This window comes from Haemaphysalis longicornis, unplaced genomic scaffold (assembly GCF_048455015.1).
Source record: "Haemaphysalis longicornis isolate Haplotype H1 unplaced genomic scaffold, Haemaphysalis longicornis Haplotype H1 scaffold_5, whole genome shotgun sequence".
NCBI lineage: Eukaryota > Metazoa > Arthropoda > Arachnida > Ixodida > Ixodidae > Haemaphysalis > Haemaphysalis longicornis.
Window position 1 is genome coordinate 50,250,215 of NW_027526385.1, and position 25,373 is coordinate 50,275,587.

General features: G+C 46.6%; 1 protein-coding gene across 2 annotated transcripts; it reads right to left on the reverse strand.

The window, feature by feature from the left end:
* Nucleotides 1-1,534: 1,534 nt before the first annotated feature.
* On the reverse strand, nt 1,535-17,272 carry LOC144139221 (uncharacterized). 2 transcript variants are annotated; one of them, XM_077671642.1, is made up of 7 exons: nt 17,160-17,272; nt 15,964-16,064; nt 12,996-13,066; nt 8,476-8,571; nt 6,596-6,643; nt 4,719-4,766; nt 1,535-1,809 (listed from the first exon to the last, which is right to left on the reverse strand). In XM_077671642.1, exons 2-7 carry the CDS (start codon nt 16,061-16,063, stop codon nt 1,666-1,668), a joined length of 507 nt encoding a protein of 168 aa, XP_077527768.1. In that variant the 5' UTR covers nt 16,064; nt 17,160-17,272; the 3' UTR covers nt 1,535-1,665. The 2 variants fall into 2 exon arrangements, with proteins under 2 accessions (XP_077527768.1, XP_077527769.1); XM_077671643.1 differs by having other exon boundaries at nt 15,964-16,003; nt 17,160-17,248.
* Between the last annotated feature and the right edge of the window lie 8,101 nt (nt 17,273-25,373).

Below are 25,373 nucleotides of genomic sequence, written 5' to 3' on the forward strand. Positions count from 1 at the left end.
GATGCACGTGCACCGCGCTCGGCCATGCCGGCGCTTCGAAGAGCTCCCGGCGTTAGGCTTATGCGAGCAGCGCACTTTTACCGAGGTTCACATTGTAAAGCGCGAAGTACGTACAGTGCCTCCCTTCACCAGAAAGTGCGCTGAAATGGGTTATCCCGATTATGTAGGTTGTGTTGAAGTTCTTGGCGTGTGTCGGCCTTCGCACGGTTTAAGCAGACAGCCGAAAGCATACACACCCGTTCCCTCTGGCCACCTAACGACGGCCTGCAGCCTCGGTCGAGACGTAATCTTGTACATTGAATTTTTTGCGACCTATGCACTTCAGGCCTAGCCTAAAAAGTTTTGTGACTCTACCTCTGCTGAAGTCTTTTAGCACAAAATTAAAATGTTGTGTCAATATTTTTTAGCCTTCTTCTTTTAAAAAAACACGTATTTGGAATATGGAATAAGTTCAGTGAGAGGTCAAAGACTACTTCTTCACAGTTGTACTACACCCAGTTAAGAAAAAATGAGCCAAACGTCGGAAGCGCTTTCGGCGTTTAGCGCGGTCGCCAACACGTGAAAGCGTATTTCTCCATTGTTACAATGCAAAGGTGGAAAAATTAAGTAATCGCCTTGCTTTAAACTTCCTTGAACAAATTAACTGAAAGCCCCCATTTATTAGAAAAACTATTATGGGCCCTGTGAATAAGGGACCACCCCGTCGGAGGCCGCCTCAACGGTGACCTCAAGGGCTCGAATAAAGTTCTATCTATCTATCTATCTAGAAAAACTACTCACGCTTTCAACTGCGATGGATAGGTTCCAAAATAACGGCATTGCTACCGTTTTCGTACGACATTTCTTCCTGCAAATACAACCATGCCAGTGAAGCCCCATCAGCGAATTATTAACACGCTGCAATGCCTTGCAGGAAAGCTGTCCCGCAGTTTCATTTTTTGCCTTTGTTTTCTTCCTTTCATGCTTTTCGTAACCGTTTTTTTCACCCCCCTTCAGGAATTAAAGGCCGAATACACCACATTCGAGGACAGTATTTTAACAAAGCATTTTTAATTTGTATGAGGTACGTATTTGATTTTGTATAAACAGTATGTATGCATGTATGTACGTGTGTATATATGTATGTATGTATGTAGGTATGTATGTATGTACGTATGTATGTATGTGTGTATGCATGCATGCATGTATGTATGTACATATGTATGTGTGTATGTATGTATGCACATATGTATGCATTTATGTACATACATTAGTGACGTCATAGAAATATTTTCCCAAATGTGGCTACGGAGTCGCCACTGTTTCACATGTTTAATTTTTAATATCTATATTATGTTTTAGAAGTTTCCGATAAAGTTGGCATCATTCTTAGCGGGACAAAGCTGTATTTCTAATGAACCCAACTTGTATTTTGTCTTCATCGCCCCTTGTGTGCAAACGCCCCCCCCCCCCTAAAACAAAAAAATATATAAAAAAACGATCTCACAAAGACGCATGCCAGCACTGCGGATCTCTGTTTCCCTGCGCCATTTGCACAGGCGAGCGTATTCGGAGATAGAAGTGACAGAGTTTTATTGAGAGCTTAACGTATTGTAAACTTCGAGGCACAATTTCCAGCACTTCAACGCTGATGCCCAGCGGCGCAGAAGTTCATCCTCTATCCAATTACGCGTCATCGCTAAATTCTTCTTCCAACATAGCGTAGTCGTCTGTGAAGCCATAGTAATCGTCAGTGTTGGTGGACGTATCGTTTTCGACTAAACCTCGCCCTAACGGCATCAGGTTCGCCCTCCCGGACGCGATACACTCCTGAAAAAGAAAAGCATATTGGCGTTACAAAACACACCGTGGCGAGCACAACTTAAAGAACGTCTCAGGTTTAACTCTTCTGAACCTAGTTATCACGAGCGAAGGCAAAGACTGTCCACAGCCACAAAATCATCTATCTATCTATCTATCTATCTATCTATCTATCTATCTATCTATCTATCTATCTATCTATCTATCTATCTATCTATCTATCTATCTATCTATCTATCTATCTATCTATCTATCTATCTATCTATCTATCTATCTATCTATCTATCTATCTATCTAAGCACATGGCGTTTCGTGAAAGCTTGCCTTTGAGATTTCGCAGCCACCAGTCTATCTATATCGATTGGATTGGATTCATACTTCTACTTGCGCTGAAGGGCTCGCACACGAGACAGTTCAACCGTCCCGCCACCGATGGCGAGGCTGAAGAACCAAGCGCGCGCAAAGCAACACTTTCGTATGCTTGCATCGCGTGTTTCTCTCGTCTCAGTTCTTGCAAACTTAGGGTGCATTCTAATTACCCCTTCAGACGGCTTCGCTGCCCTCTTCGTAGACAGTCTGCCGTGTTAAGCCCTGTTCCAATTGGAACGAAGCAGTCAACGAAGACTGCTTCGAGGAGACCGCATCGAAGTCACCAAAGATGCAGGCCACCTTCATATCTACTGACAAGTGACGCCAACGCCACCTTTTTGCGTAATAATGTTGTTACTAACTTGATATTTATGGAAATATTTATTATAACTTTGTAGTGGTTTAGATGGTTTTGTTTAATTTTTATATTACGTGAAGTTTGTAATAACAACGGCAACATTATTTACGAAACCTGCGGCTACCGTTTGTCGACATGCCTGCCACAAGGTTATCTGCGTTGCTAACCGCAGCACCGTTCCAATTCATCCGCCTTTAGACATCTAATTAGACTGCTTCGTAATCTCTCTACTAAGCTGTCTACAAATTGAAACGCAGTCTCAGTCAGTGCATTGCTTAAAAATATCAGTCGTTAAACGCTCGCAAAGTGATGTAATTCGCTTGCTCTCAAACACATGCGCAGACGACCGAGCCGCCGCTGGCCGATAAAGGGTGGCACCCCAGCGATGAAGCTAGGAGCAAGCGAAGCAGCAAGAAAGGAGCAGCTTTTGCGCCGGTGGCTGAAGGTCATTGCGACCCGATAATGACCTTAGAAGATGTAGCGTAATAGTGCTTTCCCTTAAAAGTTAGAGGAGTTTTGTGAATTACATTGCTCCGCAATGCCGGGAGTGCATCACAAATGGTTAGCGCAAGAATTCATTTCTTGCATCTAATGTACGATGTTACCATTATCTGTAATAGTTTCTCTAACTACAACAAACCAAGCTCGCACCCCTTAAATTATCATTATTGCACGGCTTCCATAAAAGTAAGTGCCTTGGCAGCCATCAGAAAATGAAATGATCATTTCAGTACATTGAGTATATCCAAGACTCGAAATATTCTTGTTAAAAACAACGACTTTCCTGCATTTATTTGATAGATTAGGGCAGTACTTTCGCTTCAAGCCTTGTCCAGTAGCGCGAACTGCTTCAAAAATGACGAAGCTAATCCTAAGAGGGACGCCTGATCATTTGTCCCCATGGAAAGCAGGGATACCAATGGGAATGCACATCGTTTGTTGGTTGCTCCCCCCCCCCACACACACACACGCCCGCATATTATATATATATATATATATATACATATGTGTGTGTAAATATACACATCGCGTCGCCCCCATGTTTTAGTCACGTGATTTGCAATCTGAACAGATGTGTGGTCAGATGTGCGATATATGCGTGCATTGACGTGTCTTCTTTTGTCTACTTTTCGACCACTATTACCTCCGCACTCTTGAACTAGCGCTTAACTTTTTTAGATCATTGCGTGCGCACGTGCATGTGTGTGTGCGTGCGTGCGCGCGTGTGTGTGAGTGTGTTTGCGTGTGTGTGTGGGTGTGTTCGTGTGTGTGTGTGTGTCTGTTTGTGTGTGTGTGTGCGCGCGCGTGTGGGTGGGTGTGTGCAGGTGCGCGTGCATGTGTGTGTGTTTGTATGTGCGTGTGTGCGTGTGAGTGGGTGTGTGTGCAGGCGTGCGTGTGTGTGTGTGTGTGTGTGTGTGTTTGTGTGTGTGTGCGTGTGCGTGCGCGTGTGTGCGTGTGCGTGCGTGCACGTGTGCGTGCGCTTGCACGTGTGCAAGCGGGCGGGCGGGCACCCGTTCGGTAACCACTTACTTGGCTACAGTTCCTCCTACCTACACTGCGCGCAGTTCCGATGTTGTTATTCTCTGATACTGGTGATTCACAATCGGCCGTACTTCTGCACACGTTACTTCCGGAAACAGCAATCACGGAGGAGGTGCGTAATGGAGGCCGCCTACAAGCTAGCAGACGCACGCCCTCCACGCCGGCTCCTACATGGCGTGTAGCAGGCTGTTATGTCATGCGGCCTTGAGGCGCTCGCTCCCCAAGCCGTCGCGCACTGGTTACGTAAGCCGACTGGTGTAATTTCTGTCTACGTTGACCATGCAATACGGTTGGGTCAAAGAGCACGCCGCAGGAAGCGCTCGTTTTTTCCTTATCCCGTAATTAACCAAAGCTGCGCGACCATTTTTTACCTCATCGCGGGGTAGTTGCACATTTTTTATCATATAATGTAAATTTGATTATTATCTATACACTCTTATCTTCCGGTATGATAGAACACGCTGTCCTCAGCGCTAGCCAAAAATACTCGGAATAATTTAGTTATCTTTTTCCGTAGTGAAGTATACTTAGACAACGCAGAGAGTCGCTTGACTAACATTGCAACTTCGCACATCGTTAGGCCCAGCACTTCATCAACTACGGGCGCAGATAACTTCTTGGCTGCGAGCAGTTAAGTTGGGACACTTACCGCAAAGTTGTCTGCGTAGTGCAACGCTGCAATCTTGTACTCCTTGGGCTGTGGAATCACACGAACAAGATGGGAAATTAGATGCAGAAATATACTTCAAAGCTTACGTGCATAAACATGCGTTTTACCGTGGCTTCAATGAGCCTACTGCGAGTTCGCTGGATGTCAAGCATATTTATTGAGGAAATCATCTGCTGTGCAAATTACATGTATTTGTAATATAAGTATCGTGTCCTTACAACAAATCAGGTAGAAAGGTTTCACGTGGTTTCAGATGTGCCTCTTTATTGCTTAGAGCTTTAAAATTATATCATTCGATACTCCGTTTAAATACTGCTTACCCACATGCCTGAACACTAATTACAGACTTTTAGAAGGTTTCTTGTAACACGGTAAAGTAATAACACTTCGCTTGAACGTCTTTTCATGAACGCCTTTACACCTATTAAAACCCATTAAGTTATCTAATCGATTCTTGCGTTTAAGTATTTCTGATACAGTTTCAGAACTCCGGTACTTTACGAAACATCTTCTTCAAAGAAGTTACACATTTTTATCCCAAATATTTCATGACGTCTTAGGCCTTCAAATTTATCGAATTGATGCTTGAATATTATAACTAATGACACGGGGGCATAAAAAACAATTATGGAGTCATTAGGAGCTTAACACAACGAAGTAATAAAAAACCACATCGCCGAAATTTATTGAGTACCCAGTAGTGGTGGCTCCTTTTTTGACGGAGGCGAAAAGCGAAGACTCCGAAATGACAAGATTTCGGCGCTCGTTAAAAATGCCCACGTGGTCAAAATTAACCCAGAGCCCTACACTACGGTGCGTCTCATAACACAGGGGTAGCTTCGGTGCGTTAAACCCCGTGATAAATCAATCAACTCCTCACTCAGGTACAGTTATCGAGTTTGCTTCTTGCGACCAAAGATTATCTGTTCAGATCTAACTAAAATTTTGAGAATTTTCTAATTTTCCTTTGCCTAGGAAACTTAAGCGGGTTAAATGTATTTTGCGAAATCCCTCAATGTCTCTAAGACCTGACATTTGTCGAATTCTCTGCTGCGTCCGAAAGTAACTCACAACAATTTTTGACTAAAACTATTTGTTTATAGAAATTTTGAGCTTAACAGGGTTAGGTGTTGAGGACGTTGCTCTGTTTACTCATCACAGCAAACACGGAGCCTAGGCTACAGATTTCTGAAATTGAGTTTTCGCGGATCAAGTTACGCCTTGGCTTAGCAAGGCGACATTCTTGTGAATTTCACTGCTTAATCTTGTAGCACGCTTGTTTATTATTTTTAGAAGTGGGTGAACTGTTGCACTATTGCTATTATAGATAAGACTACTGAAAGCAGCACACAATGTACGGTCACTGTGCGTACAACCGAGCTATACTTTACCCATGTATTTCCATTATGCAGTTTGCGAGAGTACAAGTCACATAAAGGTCAACTCTTGGGGCAGTGGCCGTCTTTGTTCTTGTATCTGCCGTAAAACATAGGACCTTGCCGCTGTTGGTAAATATTGTTTGTTGGTAAATATGGTTTATTTGTCGACTGGTTTGTTTAGGTCCCTGATAATATATCTCAGGATCTGTCTGCCTTGCAGGTTCAAGGGGCCACAAGGCGTCCCAAATGCTAAGTACCACCCCACCTTTCCATCGGCTTCGTACTTAACCTTCGCCAATCGTTGTTTTTGACGCTGACCTGAATGCCAGTGGCCAGTGCCATTAGCGCGAGGTCGCACCATTTAGGAAGAGTATCTTTGCCATTGACAAAGCAACACCAGAACTTTGTTAGATGGTTCTGATGTTCAGACACTTCTAACGCCAACAAAATTTAGAAAAAAACACAAAAGTCACTCACTGCATTTCTGAAGACAACATCCTTACCGCATACCATCATTATGGTCAGCTGGAATCAGAAACATCAGGCAAGTATTAAAATCTTCCACGGGAAGGGCAACCTAACCTGAATTTTAAAGAGAAGCTTTTATTGCTACGCGATGGCACTGGCACTGAAGGCACTGATGGCACTGATGGCACTGATCACCCCAAACTGCACTGCAGGAACGCCAACTTTCTCTGAAGACGTTGATGGTGATGACAATGGCGTGACATTGGTGGTTTCCGAATGAAGAAAGTTTGGCGTTTCAACCATCTTCATCGTTAGAGGAAGCGGCCTTTGAACTTTCTTTTTAGATGCGACGGCATCTCATTCACTCGCCTTGTCCCTCCATACGGCGTTGTCGTTGTCCGTCCACACCCCTCCCCCATTCTCCTCGCCGCGCGAGCTGCGCTCTCTGCCGCTCACCCCCTCTCCTCTCCGATAGCGAACACTCTCTCGCGAGGGGCATTGGATTGGATTAGATTGGATTGGCTTGGCTTGGCTTGGCTTGGCTTGGCTTGGCTTTGATTGGATTGAATCGGATTGGATTGGAATAAAATGGATTGTGTTGGATTGAGTAGCGTCGTAGCCGCGCCACGTTGCGTCATAGACGCGGCAGGGGGTTCACGGCACGTTTCACGCGATGGGAGAATCAACCTAACGGAAACAACAACGGAACCCCCTATGCGTCGCATCTACACAGGGGTTCCCGCGAGGGGAGGTGGGAGTAATTTTTTTATTATTGTTATCTTAGCTCAGCTTTCTTTTCTTTGCTTTGAAATCCCGGTAGCTTCTTCGTCACGGGCTTATTCTAAAAAAATCAAAAGCCCACGCGATTCCCAAACTTTATTTACACGGTGCCTTACCGGGTGGAGTGCCTTGCCTTGAAACAGGGGCGGTGCCTAGAGTTCCGTTCGGCGGTACTATGAACACACAACAATATGGACGTTCAGCAGCTACTCACAAGAAAACGCCGCCGTGCTTGGCACACCAAACTATAGAAGAAGTGACAACTGGGCCAGTTGGTAATGCATATGGGACATCTTGAAGGTAGCGCACTTAAACACGGACACTAGCGATTTGTCGTTTCTTTCGCTAGTGTCCGTGCTTAAGTGCGCTACCTTCAAGATGTCCCACGTCAAAACTAACCTAAGCTGGGTGGTTTTGGTGATTTATTAACAAAGAAGGGAAGGGAAAAGAACTGGGGATATTTTTGAACACAACGGGGAGTTCAGCGTAACACAACCCAGTCCAGGAAAGGAGCCAGGGGGTTTCAAAAGATACGAAGAGAGAAAGGGGAAGAAAAGAGCGGTAGGAGATTGGGGTACAGTCTATGTCTATCAAACTAACCTAAGCTCTCTCTCTCTCTCTTGAACTTAGATTGAATTCTTTCATCTCCTCCACTACTTTGCATTTCCTAAATGATTACCATAAAAAACAAATCCTCTTGGCCAATCCCCCTAAGTTGGTACGCGCCATTGTTGGGGCCACCACCACCAGCTCCTCGGTGTTTCGTTGCGGGCTGACTTCAGCTATGATCACCGTAAGCCAGGCAAAGCTGCCGTTATCAGCCCTCCTTTTGTGGTGCCGCTATTCCGAGAAGGAAGGAACTCTGCTGCTCATCTTTCTTCTCGGAGTGGACGGCACTCCTTTTTTAGGACATTTTGTTCGGACTAATTGACCCAAAGCCATATTTTACTTCGCTTAACACAAATACGTTTAAATGGGTACCCTTTTTTGTCCATCATACTCCCCATTTCCGTGCCGTGGACCAGTCTTTGAAGCCGGTCCTTTGGCACGCAGGTGTGGTCTATTGAAGCATGAACTAAAGCCACCCTGACGTGTGTATTTATACTCACCGGGGCGGCGTCAGAGCACATTTTAGACAGATAAGCCACAGCAGCATTTTCCAGGAAGCAGTCGAAGACATCCTTGCCCAACGTCGGGTTCAGGACCTGTCAGAGACCACGAAGGGATACAATGCGATACTTGTAGACGTATTTTTCAACCAAAAATAATTGGGATTGATCCCTATTCCCTAGGAATCAGTGAAACACGAAAGTGAAAGATGCCTTCACAGGAGCAGTTTAATGTTAAAGGAACTTCCTTCATGTGCAATGGGTTCGCAAGCCTGACCCCGCCAGACGAAGTTACGCCGACGCGCAAGAAAGAAAAAAATAACCGGTTTATTCTAGAACAAAAAAACCAAAAATTACATGCACACAAACATCAGCTTGAAACACAACGTTCATGGGAACAACGCCAAAGCGGAGCCTTGCCCCAATTCACGCGCGTCCCCCGTACACGACGCCGCTGGAATCGAGACACCAACTGTCCGCGCTCATTAGCGTCATGAAGCGCTGCTTCGCTTCGCCTCTCCTAGACGGCAGCACCATCTGAATTAGTCATAGGGAAGGACATAGGTCGCATTCGTGGAGCTGCTCAATTCTCTGCTCATATAGTGGAGTCGGTAGAGCGCCACCTACCTCCCGTTGCGGCGAGAGGGCTCGAGAGGGCATGGGCTATAATCCGGGGTCCGCAACATCAATGGCACTTTTTCTGGCGACGTCACTTCCGTGACGGATATGACGTGAGTGAGATCTTGGTGTCCCGGGTATAAAATACTTTCGTGTTAAAATTACTTTTTCTTTTGCAAACACAGTGGGCTCATAACAAATACAGCAATCCCGGCGTTGCACTAAACAAGAAAAAATCTACACAACTATTCTACATTATCCCAAATTCCGTTCATGCTGGTGGGAAAAAAGAGACGCGGATTTAACTGATCGACTGCATGGAAGCCCAAAAAATTGCTCACGTTTCCCACTTGTAAATATAGTTATCACGACCAAAAGCTTAGCACCCTCACAGAAGACCCAGCTGGTGCGCCATATATGGCGAGATTCAGCGACCAAGCGCAGGCGAAGCAGCCGTAAACCTTCTCCTGTTCACGTGGCACCGCAGCGGCGAGGCTCCCGAGCGAGCGCCCTTACAAAGCCTCTCCGCGGCGGATCAGGTGGCGTGACGTCACACCTCACACATTTGGGCTTCGGCAGCTCAAGGTCATTGCGACCCGATGAAGAGCCTGGCGAGACATGACGCAGTACAGATTTTGCTCTAATGTCTGTAAAAGTAGCTTTTGACAAGTTTCACGGTGCTAACGACACACTACAGCTGAAGCCAAATCAGCCACAAGCAGCACAGATAGAACAGCGCGTCGGTGTCTGTCCCCGTGCTGGACAACCATATACTCATAGGCTGCTACAATGAAAGCACACTCAGATGCTCTATGTCTGCGGGAATGCCTCATTTTCCTGTGCCCCACGTTTAGACATAGCGCTGTTCCGTTGCCTGGGCTCAGGTTGGAGCATTTAGGAATAATGTATTTTCGAGAAAATAAAGAGGGCGGGAAATGAAAGTCCACTGCGATAAAAACCAGACTTACCAATAAGTGTGGTGCCCTTACCAATTCAACCAACCTGCAGCCGACAGGTGAGCTTGAATACAAGTAAAGGTCTCCTTACTTGAGTAACCCAAATGTGTTGCCCCAAAACTTCATGTCACCTGGTAGAGCGTTCCTCTCCTTCCTCTTGTCCGTGACACTGTTCATCTATATCAACGCGGTGCACCTGCTTCCTCACGAGCGGCAGTAAAATATAACGGACTGGCGCAAGCGTGATTTACAAACCTGGCCGCCCAGACGATCCCACACTAGCGCCGTTTACTGCTTCGAGGGGAGCGCTCGTTCTATTCTCGTCACCAACTGCCAAACAAGCATCGCTGTTCGGATTCAGTGACCGACGGGAAAAGTAGTCGGTTTTTACGCTAGCAGCGTGGGTTCAAACGCCTGAGGCTCTGATTTTTTTGTTTGAGACCGAAACTTTTTTGCAACGTGTTCTCTTCGGTCAATTAAGACGCAGTCTTAAGACCAAATCATGATAGTTTGGTATCTTTCAGATCAGTTTAACTGACCAACACGTCTATTGTTCGATTTTTAGGAAGCGAGGAAAGGGCACAAGAGGGATGCGTCTGCCAGTCGGGTATGTCAAACACGCCTCGCTGAATAGGACCGGCCAGAGATTTAGACGCTAATAAAGAATGATTTCATCACCCTCATCATCAAGCACATGCAGTTGAGGTGCGACTGGCCGCGGGATACCGTAACTGCGTAGTTTGCATATTTGGAGAGATGAAGCAGAGGCCACCCACCAGCCCCTTTTCGGTAACGTCTCTATGACGTCCCCGGGACGTCTATATGACGTCTTCGGGATGCCTACATGACGTCCGCGGATTTTACCACAAAGGGCGGACAAAAACCGGAGCCACCGTCAAGAAATGTGAGTGACTGATTGCAGTTGGGTCGCTAGCTCAGTTTGATCGCATGACTTGCATGCTAACGTACAGTGGACACGCCGAAACGTACGCTTTTACAAAAGGCATGAGGGCCTCCATATCTGATGTCTGACTATACCGCTGGAAAAATGTCTTCCCAGAAATGCACGTGACGAGGGCTTTCCCACATTGCATGTTGCCCAGGGAAGCATGGTCATATACGCAGGGAGATTGGTTACATCCCCACTTAATCCTCCTCTCCACCGCCACCGTTCCTTTTCCGAGTAGTGTGTACTGCTCGCCACACCCGGCGTCGATCTCCACCCTGCGTGCAGACGCAGGCAGGCTTCACGCGGTCACCACTTGAAGCGGGGACGTCTCATTTCAACGTGAACGTATCACGTCTTGTGGACGTCTTGTGGACGTCTCGTGGACGTCTAGTGGCCGTCTCATTTCAACGTCGACATCTCATGGCCTGATCCGACCTGGCTGCTGTCCTCCGTGGTGGAGCGGTTTCGGTTGGTTTGTTACACAGACACTAAGATGCGTGCGGGCCTGGAGGGAAACGGACAGCCCCTTCTTTCTTCCCTAGAAAAAAGCTATAGAGTCCTCCCAAGTTTCATTCAGCTAATTACCTAGGAAGTATGCTCAATCCCAAAATAAAAACAAAAGTGTTCTGCTTCGTACACTCCTTGCCCTGCGCCCTCCTTCGCTGTTCATTATCATCCACAAAGTTAAAGGACACAGATTTTTTTAGAACTCCCTATGTTGCGTTCATCATCATCATCATAATCATCATCACCAGCCTATCTACGCCCACTGCAGGGCAAAGGCCTCTCCCATTATTTTCCAATTACCTCGCTCCTGTGCCAACTGTGACCAATTTATCCCCGCAAACTTCTTGATCTCATCTGCCCATCTAACTTTCTGTCGCCCCCTGCAACGCTTGCCTTCTCTAGGGATCCACTCTGTTACCCTTAATGACCAGCGGTTATCTTGCCTTCGCATTACATGCCCTGCCCACGCACATTTCTTCTTCTTCATTTCTACTAATATGTCTTTAACACCAGTTTGCTCCCTGACCCACTCCGCTCTCTTCTTGTCCCTTAATGTTACACCTATCATTTTCCGCTCCATTGCCCGCTGAGTTGTTCTCAATTTAAGTTGAACCCTCTTAGTGAGCCTCCAAGTTTCTGCCCCGTAGGTGAGTACCGGTAAGATGCAGCTGTCATACACTTTCTTCTTCAGCGACAATGGTAGGCTGCTATTTATTATCTGAGAATGTCTGCCATATGCACCCCACCCCATTCTGATCCTTCTAATTATCTCTGCCTCATGGTTGGGATCTGGGGTCACAACTTGGCCTCAGTAGATATATTCGCTTACCACTTCCACTGCCTCGCCACCTATCTCAAACTACTGGGCTGTCCCGAGGTTATTGATCATTACTTTAGTTTTCTGCATATTAATTTTCAGGCCCACAGTTCTACTCTGTTCTCCCAGTGCGGAAAGCATGCTTTGCAATTCGTCCCCCGAGTTACTTAGCAAGGCAACGTCATCAGCAAATCTGAGGTTACTGAGGTATTCTCCATTAACCCTTACTCCCACCTGTTCCCAATCCAACGTTCTGAATACTTCTTGTAAGCATGCTGTGAATAACATTGGAGAGATTGTGTCTCCTTGTCTGACACCCTTCCTTATAGATATTTTACTGCTCTCCCTATGGAGGATGATGGTGGCTGTAGACCGATTATGTTGCGTTATTGCTCATTTTTTTTTGTGGCGCGAATTTGAAAGTTTTTTTACTGTTAGGACTGAACACACCTCTCAGCAGAAGAGCCCCAGATGATCGCGCTCGCTGTTGCGTAAAGTTTATTCCCTCACCCACTCCTACATTGGTGTTCAAGGCCGCCCAATCATAGTAATATTGGAAGTTGGGCTAGGTTTCACAACATTCTATACGTGACGAAACTTGTCGTGTATTTTTTTTCTTTTTGCGAAGACAAATACGAAAGCCTTCAAGAGCACCAGTTAGGGCGTAACTTACTGCAGCGTAAAATTCAGGCGGCATGTCTGGCACTCGCGTTTTTTCCAGGCAGTCCTTACAATCAGCGGCGACTGTACAGGGGATTAAACAGAAACAGTCAAAAGCAAATCAACATCATAAATTTCAATTTAGCGGAAGGAAAAAAACAAGCACCGCATTGTATGGGAGAAACTTGTTTACACACCTATTTGCACGTAAGAAAATAAGGCAGAAGAAGATCTGCCGCAAAATTAGCTGCATCAATTTTATTAAAATGAGCCATGAAGACAAAACACAAGTTTCGTTCATTAAAAAGACTGCTTCGTGGCGATAACAATGGTACTTATTTATTCCAAACTTCAAACAGATAATCGAGACCAAAATATGAAAGAAAACATAGGAAGTAGCGGTGACCTCGCAGCCGCATTCAGACGAGTTCTGTATGACGTCACAGATTTTTGTTCGTGCGATTGGCGGCCGCCAATTTAGACCTTAAGAATTGTGACTGCGCGTTTGTAGTGGGGCCTGTAGTTCCTTTTGATCGCATCAATTGAATCCTAATGTGCAATTTGTGCACACCTAATGTGCACACCGAATGTGCACACCGAATCCTAATGTGCACACCGATGACTATGTTTTAGTGCTGGCACATTCCCGTCACTTCTACCCATAATACGTCACTGTAGGGCGAAATTTAAACTACGAAGCAAGGGGGGTTGTTTCAAGAGTTCCCTTCCCTAACTCCTATCTATGGACAAATAAATCTCACTCGCTATAATCGGCTGCAACTTAACAACGAGAACCGAAGTTGCCGCTACGCCTCGTCACCGCAGCCGGATGTTACTCCGTACAGCGCAACTACAGCGTTACTGGGGGTATTTTGAACATGGCACGAGCAGTTTCCGTGATTCTTTTACTTAATACGCTGATAAACTGCTGCGGCGACGACGAACTAACTACGGAAAGACAGACGATATCACGAACTGATAGCCATGTCCGTTCAAAACGCGCGCGCCCGTTCACACATGAGTCCATCGCTTTGGGGGAGTGATACCCTGCATGAACTGTTGCCATTCTGTACTTGTTCCGGAGTATAACTATATATTTCTTGCGTTTTTCGGTTAAGAGCCGTCTTTAGGGGCTGGATGGGAGCCGCGTAAGTTACCAATGCCTAGTTCTTCCAACTTGAACAAAGTGGCATTTTGTCTTCATAGCCAATTTGAAGACGTGGCTTCCTTTAGGCACCGATCGAGCAAACTTGTTAGAGAACGTAGCTTCCTCAACTTTCTCGAAAGGCGTTTGCACATCTCGAAGTCATTGCCTTCACCAACCTATAAACCTAGTAATTTTCAAAAATAGATAAGTCAGTGCTATACTAGGCTGTGCCATTGAAAAGAAGTCTACTTTCCATGAGAATTCTTCCAGTCAAATTTTTACAGCTTTCTTTCGTTAAATGGTCCTTACCAATTGCGAGGTGACCAAATCTCCCATTATGACGCGAAACCGAAAGCATTAGTGTCCAATTTTCAAACGTTTTTTTTTCTCATTAGCATCATCATCATTCCTTCCTATCTGCGTATATTTCTTCCCTCGCATGCAGGCATCCCCTTATCGCACCCTCCATTTTCCCCACTTACGCAATGGCAATCCTCCTCGTAATAATTCAATTCTCCCGCCTTCGCACTGCTCGCGCGCCATCTGTTGGGACTACGGCGCACGACCGCAGGTTCCAGTGAATGACGCGTGATGGCGCCACAGTGGCGCACCAAGCAAAGCGGACATTTTGTCAAAACGTGCTTCATTACTCATTGTATCGTTACTTATAGCCGTACCACGCTCAAGTTACTCATATAGGTTCAGTATTGTCTCTAACACATGCTTCCAAGCCGAAGTACACTTTTAACCAACTAGAACAATGGATCCCTCGTGGTGTTGGGTGTGCGTTCTCGTATCGCATTCCTCTCTCCTGGGTTCGCTTTCTAGACTCAGATTTAGCTAATTTTCTTTACAACTTAATCGCTATACTTTGTTTATATGAACCTCCGTGAAAAGTTCGGGTCACAGCGACCATTTTTACAGCGGAGCTGCTGTAGGACGAGCCTTTTCGTCCGTCCTCTGAAGGTCCAGCGTCACGCACGGGTGGGAGCAGGTTCGTAGACCCGCCTTCTGATCGCAGAAACCGGTTTCCAGACCCATCGATAGAGGGCGCAGGTGTCTCGCAGTGGCGGGTTTCTCACTGGCCGCTTACTGTCAGCTGCCCATTCTTTTATCTGAACCGTAAAACTTGTGTAGCGGCAACGCTGCCATTCTAGGGCGAGTGCCCGTTGACGTTCGAGCTCACATGAGAGAACCACAGCTGCCCTGTTTCAGCAGATTTCACACTGGGTTGAACTGCGTTGAATTCTAATATATTATTGTTCTTTCAGCTCTCGGTTTCCATAGAGTTTCATACTAATATATACTAGAGGGAAATCTGGCGCTGGCCGCCGTGGGCGGCGCCATTGCAGCTAGCGACGTTCCTCGCCTGGCTTGGTTAGACATATGGCTGCTTTCTCGTTTTGAATCGAAAATCAATAAAAACGGGTAACATTGTTTTTTGTTCATCTTGAATGAAGCTTCTAAACAGTCCCTGACAAATACATCTTTTTGGAGATTCAATTTTATATTGATAAAACAAATTCGAATAATCTTCTGCAGTAATATTATTGCCTTTTTGCAACCAGAGGTAACTTTTCAGCTTGTTCGTGAGCCATGCCAAGGACAATTGGAACGTGCCTGCCTGGAACATGACGGAACGCTCGCTGAAGCGCGGCTCCCCTAGACAGTGGCGCCAGATTTCCCTCTAGTGTATATCAGTATGAAACTCTATCCTCGGTTGCTTTGTGGGTCATCTTCCCGCCATTTCGTGGGCCACATCTTGGTCCCGGAGCCTAAAGTTCGACCCACTGCGTACTCTGTAATGTTTTAGCATTAAGATATTTAAGCTTACATTTATCACAGTCTTCTTTGTCCTTCTGTCCCAAAGAGGCCTGGATGAGGAACAGGAATCCCGAAAGCGATTTGACAATATTCCACATCTGCGCTTCCATGCTGTTTGTAAAAGAAACACGACCAATGCTACAGATTGACACAAAGCCCACCGCTCATAATCAGCTTTCCTTCCATTCAAAAAAGAAGTTGTTTTTACTGCTTACAACAATAAAATTAATATTAAAGAAGGCGTATCTTTTCTAATTTGGGTGGTAGTAGCTTGTATAACACGCTCAGCCCAACCCAATTTATAAAAACTTATTTTCTTCCTCCCATTTCTAAATTTAGGAATATTAGTTTACTATCTGAGTCTAAACATATAAATTGAAATAATTTGTCATATTAGGAAAATTAAAAATCCGGTGGTCTCTTTCTAATGCATCAAACCTCCTTAGAAGTAACTAGAAGCTATGGTGCACGATTGGTCTGGGCGGCAAATAGTACAGCAAACTTACGAGTTGAGATACTAAATGCACGAGGGTGTCTACGACTACTTCACCAAATTTGGGTGGGTATGGTGAATGAAGGAGATTATTCAGTGCCCAATGTTTCCAACATGCGTAAGCACTCCCGCCAAACTCGAAGTTATTGTCTCGTCACTTCTTCGGCTTTTGGTGAAAGAATTTGAAAAAATATGAATATTGCCACGGAATAGCCATGATTCTCACCAATATATTACCTGTTTCTTCTACGGCGCCTCTTGACAAAAAGCCCAAAATATAAATATTAAGTGTGCCGTTGTTATTCAACCCCGCTCCCACCCTTTACCTTACCTTATAGGGTATGATATACGCCCCAATCGAAACGTGGTATGATGAGATTAGCTGCCTGTACCTCGTGTACGTTTTGGTTTTACATAGGCCAACGCTTTTAGGCTTTCTGACCGGCACACACCGTCTTACTCTGATTCCGACCATAGGCCCTGCAACTGTATTTTGTCTTGATCTCTGTAAACCTCTGTGTATAAATTTTATAATATCCCATTTATAATACGAGTTATTTTTAAAGTTTTTCTACTTCCAAGTAAAATCTCTTTCAAGGGCTCTGCGAAACGAATTGAAACCGAACAGCAAGTTTTACATCCCTTTTCTACGGTACTCACAATCCCCTTTCGTTGAATAATGTAAAAGTAACAAGAATGGGTTAATAATTCACCTGTCGCAACTTCTACAATGTGAAATTTTGATCTTCCTGATTCTTGAAGTCGAGCTGCTATGATCACAGGGAGCGCTTGTAGAGAGAAGAGATGACGTGTCGGTAGTAATATCTTTTTTTGTTATTTGCAGAAGATAGCCTATTTAAACGCAGGGCGAGGCATACTTACATCGTTATTGTTTTGTTTTCATTTTCGTTTAAACCATTTAGTATTTTCAATAAGCCTTTGTTTCTACAAATTGACCATTAAAACTAACAAATTTAAACTTTTTTTTAATCGTTTCAAGGCACACACAAAACCCTCTTGAAGGTTTTGTTTTGGGTCTGCTAAAGTTCATTTTCTGAGGAAAACGAATGCTTCTCGCTCTTTGTTCAATTAGAAGAATTAAAAACCATCATTCGTATATATAGCATCTCGCTGTTTAACAGTTGTACACTCGTATTCTTTTGTGCTGGGTAGAAGAACTAACGAGCGGGGACTAAACGATTAAGACATGCCGTATAAAAAAATTATTCTTTCCAGACACCCGATCAAGCTCTGCGGCTTACGCGGCGGTTCCTTACAAAAGCAGGCTGGTGGTTGATAAAAATGTCCGAATCAATTGCCTAACATATCACTTTTCTCCGCAGGCGCAAAACATGCCCAACATTTCAAAATTACGGTGGGCGTTCAGTAAAGGCGAATACCTAGTTGAAGGCCCCGTGAATATGCTCTTGAACTTCCTGCTCTACTTTGCGGCTCTGCCCGCAACCACTTGAACAGCCCTCGTCAGAACCCTTCAAAGCTCTGGTCGCTCACGGGACGAAAATACAGCCCTCCGTTAACAACTGACCACCCCGGCAGTTCTCTGTGGATAATTCACCCCGCACAAAGAAACGCGCTGTCCAAACCTCCCTCCCTCAAGAAGTCGAAGATAAACTTGGCGACATTGCACGCACCCTCCATGGCATTCTAGACGTGCAAAATAGTATCCAGAAGTCTATGGTAATACCACCACATAGCCAACTCATAACAGCCCCATCGCAGCAATCCTCCGCTCCTCTTGTGGAGAGAAACAGAGGTAAGCCGTACAGTTAAAATCTGGTAGTGGAATTGCCGCGGATTTAAACGGAAGCGGCAAGAACTACAGCTACTTGTCCAGCAACTTCTATTTCCTCCCGATGTAAGTATACTGCATGAAAGCGGAACTAACGTTAAACTACCAGGCTATAAAGCTTTTGAGGACTCCCCAAAATGCCCGCACAACCATCCTGGTCAAACGAAACGTACCGGCGACCAGGCATCAATTTCACAGTATAGACATTCATCATGATCTGATAACAATTTTTCCCAAGCGCAAAGAAGCGCAAGCCACTAAAATCATTATTCTTAGTGCACATAGGCCGGTGCGGAACCACGACTATATATTTAACCTTCTTTTCGCTCTCACACGCAGGGAAGTAGGACCGCACGCGCTAGTGGTGGTAGGAGTTTGTAATGCCCCACATACCGCCTGGGGCTACAGATGCAGTAACAAAAAAGGAACGGACCTCTGGGAGCAAATAAATCTACACCACTCCAGCATTCTTACTGACTCCGGTATAGCCACCAAGATAGGTAACAGCGTCCAAGTTGACACTGCTCCATATCTTACCTTCGCACTACATACGAGATGCGAAGTGTGGAACGTTACTGGTCACACCCTCGGCAGTGATATCTTTATTATCGAGACAGTAATTAAACACGTGACGAAAATTAAATACACACCCCGTCAGGCTACACTATAGTCGAGTGGGACGAATTCCGATTTCTTCGAAACAGCAATGCAGCTGACGCTCCAATATCAAACATAGACACGTGGAGGGAACAACTCCTAATGGACATAAAAACCACCACGAAAAAGCTTGATCAGAACATCCCATCCCTAACCATTGATGCCATGCTTGCCCACCTCTGGGAGGACTACCAAAGCATCCAGAAGCGCTGGCACAGACAGAAACACAACCGCAAGCTTAAGTTGCGCATGATCTCACTGGAAAGGGAAATAGCGGCACACGCCACCGAACTCGCGCGAAACCAATGGGACCAAATTTGCGACCAGCTTCAGGAAATTCTAGGGATGAAGAAAACATGGCAGCTTCTGAGACACCTAATCGATCCTAACCGCAGCAAAGCTGAGCAGAGAAACCGTCTAACACAGGTCATGCATAATTACCAAGGATCCGATACCGAAGTCCTTGACAAAATTCGTGACACATATTTGCCCCCGACTCCTAGCCCCAAGCTCCCAAATTACACACGCCTCCCAAATTCTGAAATGGACCGAGACATCTCGGAAGCGGAGCTCAGGGTGGCCATCGCAAAACGCACACACTCAGCTCTTGGCACCGATGGCGTAACTCCGCAATCTGGATGACAAATCGATGGCATCCCTAACGCGTTACATGAATGAGTGCTGAAGATCAGGCACCCTACCCCGGTCGTGGAAACCTGCCAAGGTAACTCTGATTCCCAAGCCGAACATACCTTTCGCACTCGATCATCTACGCCCTATTTCGCTTACATCCTGTCTTAGTAAGCACATAGAGCACATCATACACACACGACTGTGAAATCACGTCACAAACACAGAGCAATTTCCCCATACGATGATAGGTTTCCGAGCCGGTTTATCTAAACAAGATGTGATGCTCAGACTCCGTCATCACGTCATACGATGTACGCCTGACAGGTTAGACTCATCGGCAGTGCTAGAACTAGATCGTACCAAGGCCTTCGACAACGTTGACCACGAGGCAATTCTCAAAGGCCTGCAATCGATCAATCCTGGAGTACGCACCTATGACTACATCAAAGACTTAGACAGGACGGCTGTCATACATGTGGGTGACCTCGTAACCCCCATTTTCTCGGTTAGAGGAAGGGGTACTCGTCAAGGAGCTGTTTTTTCCCCACTTCTGTTTAATCTGGCCATCGCAAAAATCCCGAAGAGACAAGAAAAAATTCAGTCTCTATCATAACCTCTACGCGGATCAAATCAGTCTGTGGGCCACCAAAGGTGGCGATGCCCAAACTGAGGAAATCCTGCAGATGGGCATCGACATCGTCACAGAGGAAGGTGGCAGAGCGGGACTCTCTTGCTCTCCATCTAAATCCGGGCTGCTTTTCCATCCGTCGCCAGCTCACAGACCACCTCGGAAAGCGAACATCGGGCTCCACATAAACAGCAAACCGAACCCAGAGGTACCGATAATTCATATCTTAGGATTAAGAATACAAAAGAAGCCTAAAAGTGGCAGCTTCATGAACCTAATGAACCGAGCCGTGGATCAGACGGCCCGACTTGTCCGCAGGGTCACTAACCGACATAAGGGTCTTACCGAAAGCGAGAAAGATTGCATTCTACAAGCTTTTGTCACAAGCCGGCTAGTTTTCTCCCTCCCTTTTCTCCACCTCTCCATCCCTTATCTCCAACTAAAGCCGACCTCTATAAAATAGACTCGCTAATTAGGCGAACCTATAAATTAGCGCTTCGACTCATTCCCGGCACTTCCACTTCCCGATTGGACGGAATGGATCTCCACAATACAGCTCAAGAGCTGATAAAAGCCCACTTATTGAGTCAGTATGAGCGACTGGCCCGAACTAGCACGGGAGGCACATCCTTCACGAACTAGGTGTAGGTCACCATACAAACTTTGCGCAACTTCATCCCATACCCGCGTCATTCCACTCCCAAGTGGTAATGAAACTGTCGCCCCGCCATATGCACCCTCAGCACCACGTCGCTAGGAGACTAAAGCGAGCGGAAGCACTCCACAAGGTGTACGGCAACAATCCCCGAGTTTTGCATGTCGACGTGGCAGAACACAGATTCCACGACGCGATTTTAGCAACGAACTACGGCAAGGAACTCCTCAATTTGGCCACCGTTCGGTTCATCCGCCGAGAAACGGCGGAAGAGGCGGCCATAGCCCTAGCTCTAATACTCGACCCCCCTCCCAGCACGATCATTCCGGATTCTAAAACTGCAATTCAAAACTTTCTCCACCGGGCGCATCTCAAAGCCGACACTCAAACTTTTGACAGGAAACTCTTCCCGACGCCTAAGACAACCAGTTCTTCTAACCTGGACGCCTGCGCAACCTGGCCTCGAAGGGAATGAGGCGGCCCACGAACATGCCCGAAGGACTCGCGATCCGCGCTAGGCCCAGCATCTATCCCTACCACAGGGCGCGATCTGGGAGGGATTTCCTGGTCTCTTTTCACGACATCACTATGCACTACCGCCTCTCCCGCTTGCCCTATCGTCCGGCGGACAAAACATTAGACAATTCTAAGGCTCACACAAGGGGACTTCTTCAGACAGGCTCCTTTCCAAATCCCGCCGTCCTGACGCACATCCACCCAACTCTCTACCCTACTTCCGCCTGCTGCTTATGTGGCGGTCATTCCGCGCTCTCCCACATCATCCGGGCTTGCCCAAAAAAACCTTTCCCGAAATACCCACCCAGAAATGGTGGGAGGCCGCGCTGCGCAGCTCGTACATGGACCTACAGGCCCGCTTGGTAGCCAGGGCTGCCGAGGTCGCTGATCAGTTCACGATGACAGCCATCAATGCGATGTAATTACCAGCATCGCTTTCAAGATGCATCATCACTGATATTCCTCGAAATAAAGTTTATTCTCTCTCTCTCTGTCTCTCTCTCTCTCTCTCTCTCTCTCTCTCTCTCTCTCTCTCTTTCTCTCTCTCTCTCTCTCTCTCTCTCCGTATGTCTCTCTCTCTCTCTCGCTCGCTCGCCGTCGTCAGAGCACCGCCTTCGCCCTCGTCGTTACCTTCACCTCTGTTCCCTGCTTGTATTCCACGGGCGGAAGGGACCCACCCTCCTCCGGCGCTGCTATTTTTCTTTCCCGGAGTGCGCTGCGTCGCTCTTTCCCCCTCTTCCGATCCTCTCCCGCACTGCTGCTGCCCTTTTCTGACGCGCGGGCTCGGGAGCAGCCTTAGCGTTGCCTCGGGGCGTTAAAAGAAAATTTGCCGCAAACTTGCGCGGCGTAAACGGGTTCTAACAGTCTCCCGCAGCGTCACGATTTTTGAGGGGGCGATTCTGTGTTCCTCACAACAATTTCTTGTACCTAACGCGTCCCATAAAACAAACAATTAACACTTTGGACTCTAAAAACACTCACAAACATTCCAAACCCTTCAATAGAGAGACAACCAATTTTTTTTCGAGCACGTTTTATCTATTCCAAATGAAATGGCATGATTTAAAACACTTTAAGCCGAAACCATTTTGCAGATAGTGCCCCAGAACTCTTGAAATCAGTATTTTTAGACCTACCAGCTGCACGTGGCCTGCCAAAACAAGAATTCTGGCAACCATGGCAGTGCGCCGTGCGGCAACGTACTTTGAACTGTACGTGAGATGGAAAAAGAGATTTCAAACCTTATCCCCGGCTAAAACAACAGTAATGTGCGATGTTTCCTACTTCTTTGTGCGGTTTTTGAATCACGCATTGTACGCGACGGAGTTATTTGGAAACGTATGGTAGTGTAACGTTCTGACACTACATGGCGCCATCTTTCAGTCTTCAGAAAGTTAAGTGACGAATTAAAATTATTTCCGCCAGTTTCTTTGGGTATTCCTTGCGGTTACCACACTGTATAAAACACTAGCTTTAATAGGAGCTAGAGCACATGCACTCTGCACAAATCGGTTTTCTGTTCCTCTGGCCGAGGCAAATCGACCCATTGCGCAGTTGCTTTCGCCTGGTGCGTGAACACCTCTTCAAATGCCATCTGTAACTAGTCCCCAGCCATCAGCTCAAGCCGTTTGTATCCCATAAATGTTCGAAACTAAGCCAAGTTGTTCACTGCAGCGGACCCTTAGCCAGTCGCATAGAGTTTCATACAAGTTATTGTCTGAAACTGTATGGCCAGCCGCATTTCGGCACCCGTAATGTCCTTCTCAAGGTCGATGTGCCGCCGCCCTCTCTTTCTTCAAACCTTCGTGAGAGTCGGGTTGCTTGCAGACTGTGTTGCTCACGAGCAGTTAATACTGCCGGCTACTGCTTTATAGCATTGATAGGGAAGTCCGATAACGATGTTGCTGCTTTCTGGACAAGAAAAAAACGTGGCGTTGTGCCTGCCCTGGCAATCATTTCTCAATATCCGATTCCACCTCGTTTCCTTATATCAAGTCTATCATCCCTAATAAGTCCACGAAGTCCGGCAGTGCGACTATTATCGCCTCCATTTTAGTGGCCGTTTGAGGCGTATTTCAAATTTCCTCCAAGGGAACATGTACGGCCCGTCGCTTTTGTTCCGTAACACAATCATGCGTGCCTGTTTCTTTACCGTTGGCTTCATAATTAGTCTATCAAGCTTTTATGGTGCACCTGCCCAGGCCATGATTGTTAGACATAAACTCTTCTCCGAATCTGTATTTATGAAAGGCAAGTAGGCAAAGGTGTTTAGGTCCACCATTGCTACAAAACTTACCCTTGGTATTTGGGGCCAAATTCTTGCTAATAAGGAGCAAAAGTTTCACTAACGACATAATGCTGCCGACGCTATGGGTAGGGGGCTGAGAACCTCTGTCAGGGCGTCTGTGCCTTTAGCCCCAGTTTCCCCACGCTCAGACAAGGAGTAAAGGTTCCTTAATTCTATTAAGATTAAAAAGATACCGTAAGGTCGACGGAACTTACTGATGATGTAAGGCGATCCTCTACCCTTCCGGGTTGGTACGTTAAGTTCACAAATGTAAAGGTTGCAAGGGTTCGAAAGCTACAAAAGAGGTAAAAATGGCTACGGCTTACCTCAGTTAACCTTGGATATACAAATCAAAAGCTTGGCTTAGACTGGTTGAGTGTTGGTTTCACTTGGTTAACCTCTGACGTAGCTGATTGCCGACCATGGCTCAAAACCGTTCGGTTCCGTGCAACGCTCACAGAAGGTGGCCCGGCGACGCGGCGTTCATTCATGGCGCACACGCCGTTCCTCTTCGCCGGGCACGAGGCGAGTGACATATCCCGAGATGACCCAGCAGCGCATGCATGGGAGGTTGCGGGGGTGGTCAGCTGCCGATCAGCTAATCGGCCGCAACCGCAAGGCGGCCGCCGCTCGTGATTGGCAGAACGACTGGAAACGGGGCCTTGTGCGCAGCGCCGAAAGCGGCCCCGGATTATCCGGCGATGCGGTTCAAAGGGTGTGTCGCTGGGGATGTGTCTCCGGTCAAAAGGTTAACTCACGCATCCCCCGTGAAACCGCGGGACGAAAATAGCTTCGCTTTAAAAACCGTGTGTACTCTATCTATACTACGAAGCACACTTCTGTTGCACCATTCTATCAAAGCCTCATTGCACATCGCAGGTTTGCAGGCGCACCTACAGCGTGACCTCTCGTCAGACAATTCAGCTACGGCACTTTCGTCACGCGCTTCTCCTTCAAACTGCTGTTAGACCCCGTCATTGACATTTGAGGCATGATTTTTTACCCCTTTCGTTTTCCAAATAGAGCGTTTTGCCGATCTTTGTACTGGTTTTTGTTGCATATATCGCAGTGCTTGCTGAGCCGGCAACTCTACAACAACCTCAAGCCCTTCCTGCCTTCATCAAGAAAGCGATCAGCAGCTCTCTGGACTTTAGGGTTCTTGTGTCCAGTGGGACAAACAAAATTTTTGTCTGTCTGTCTGTCTGTCTGTCTGTCTGTCTGTCTGTCTGTCTGTCTGTCTGTCTGTCTGTCTGTCTGTCTTCCCACTTCAGGCTTCAGTTAGACCTTTCCCCTACCCTTTTTCTGTGTTCGGGGTCGCTGCCCACTTCCCTCTCACACTTCTGTAACGCATTGCGAGTTTCCGCATACTCACGCTTCTTATAAAAGCAACCGTAATCATCAGTCGTAATTACGGTACCAGCCTCCCCAGGAACGTGTCATTGCGTGGGCGCGCTTGAAAAATACCTCGGAGAGGGCGAGAAGCCCGCCGGGTCCAAATTTACCCGCAAAGCAAACGGGTATAAAGCTTGCGGAGCGGCCATTTCCCGAAATAAACTACCCCCGGCCTCCTACCGGCATGAGACACGTCACGTGCCGGTAGTGAGAAGGCGACGGCAGAGCTTGATTGCGTCGTGCCTCTTGCAAGTAAATAACCGCTTCTGGTTACTTGGTGGCAAGAGCAAGGTGACGCGTGCACTTTGTGCCGCCGTGCTTCCAAGTGATGTGTCAAAGTGCAAAGTGC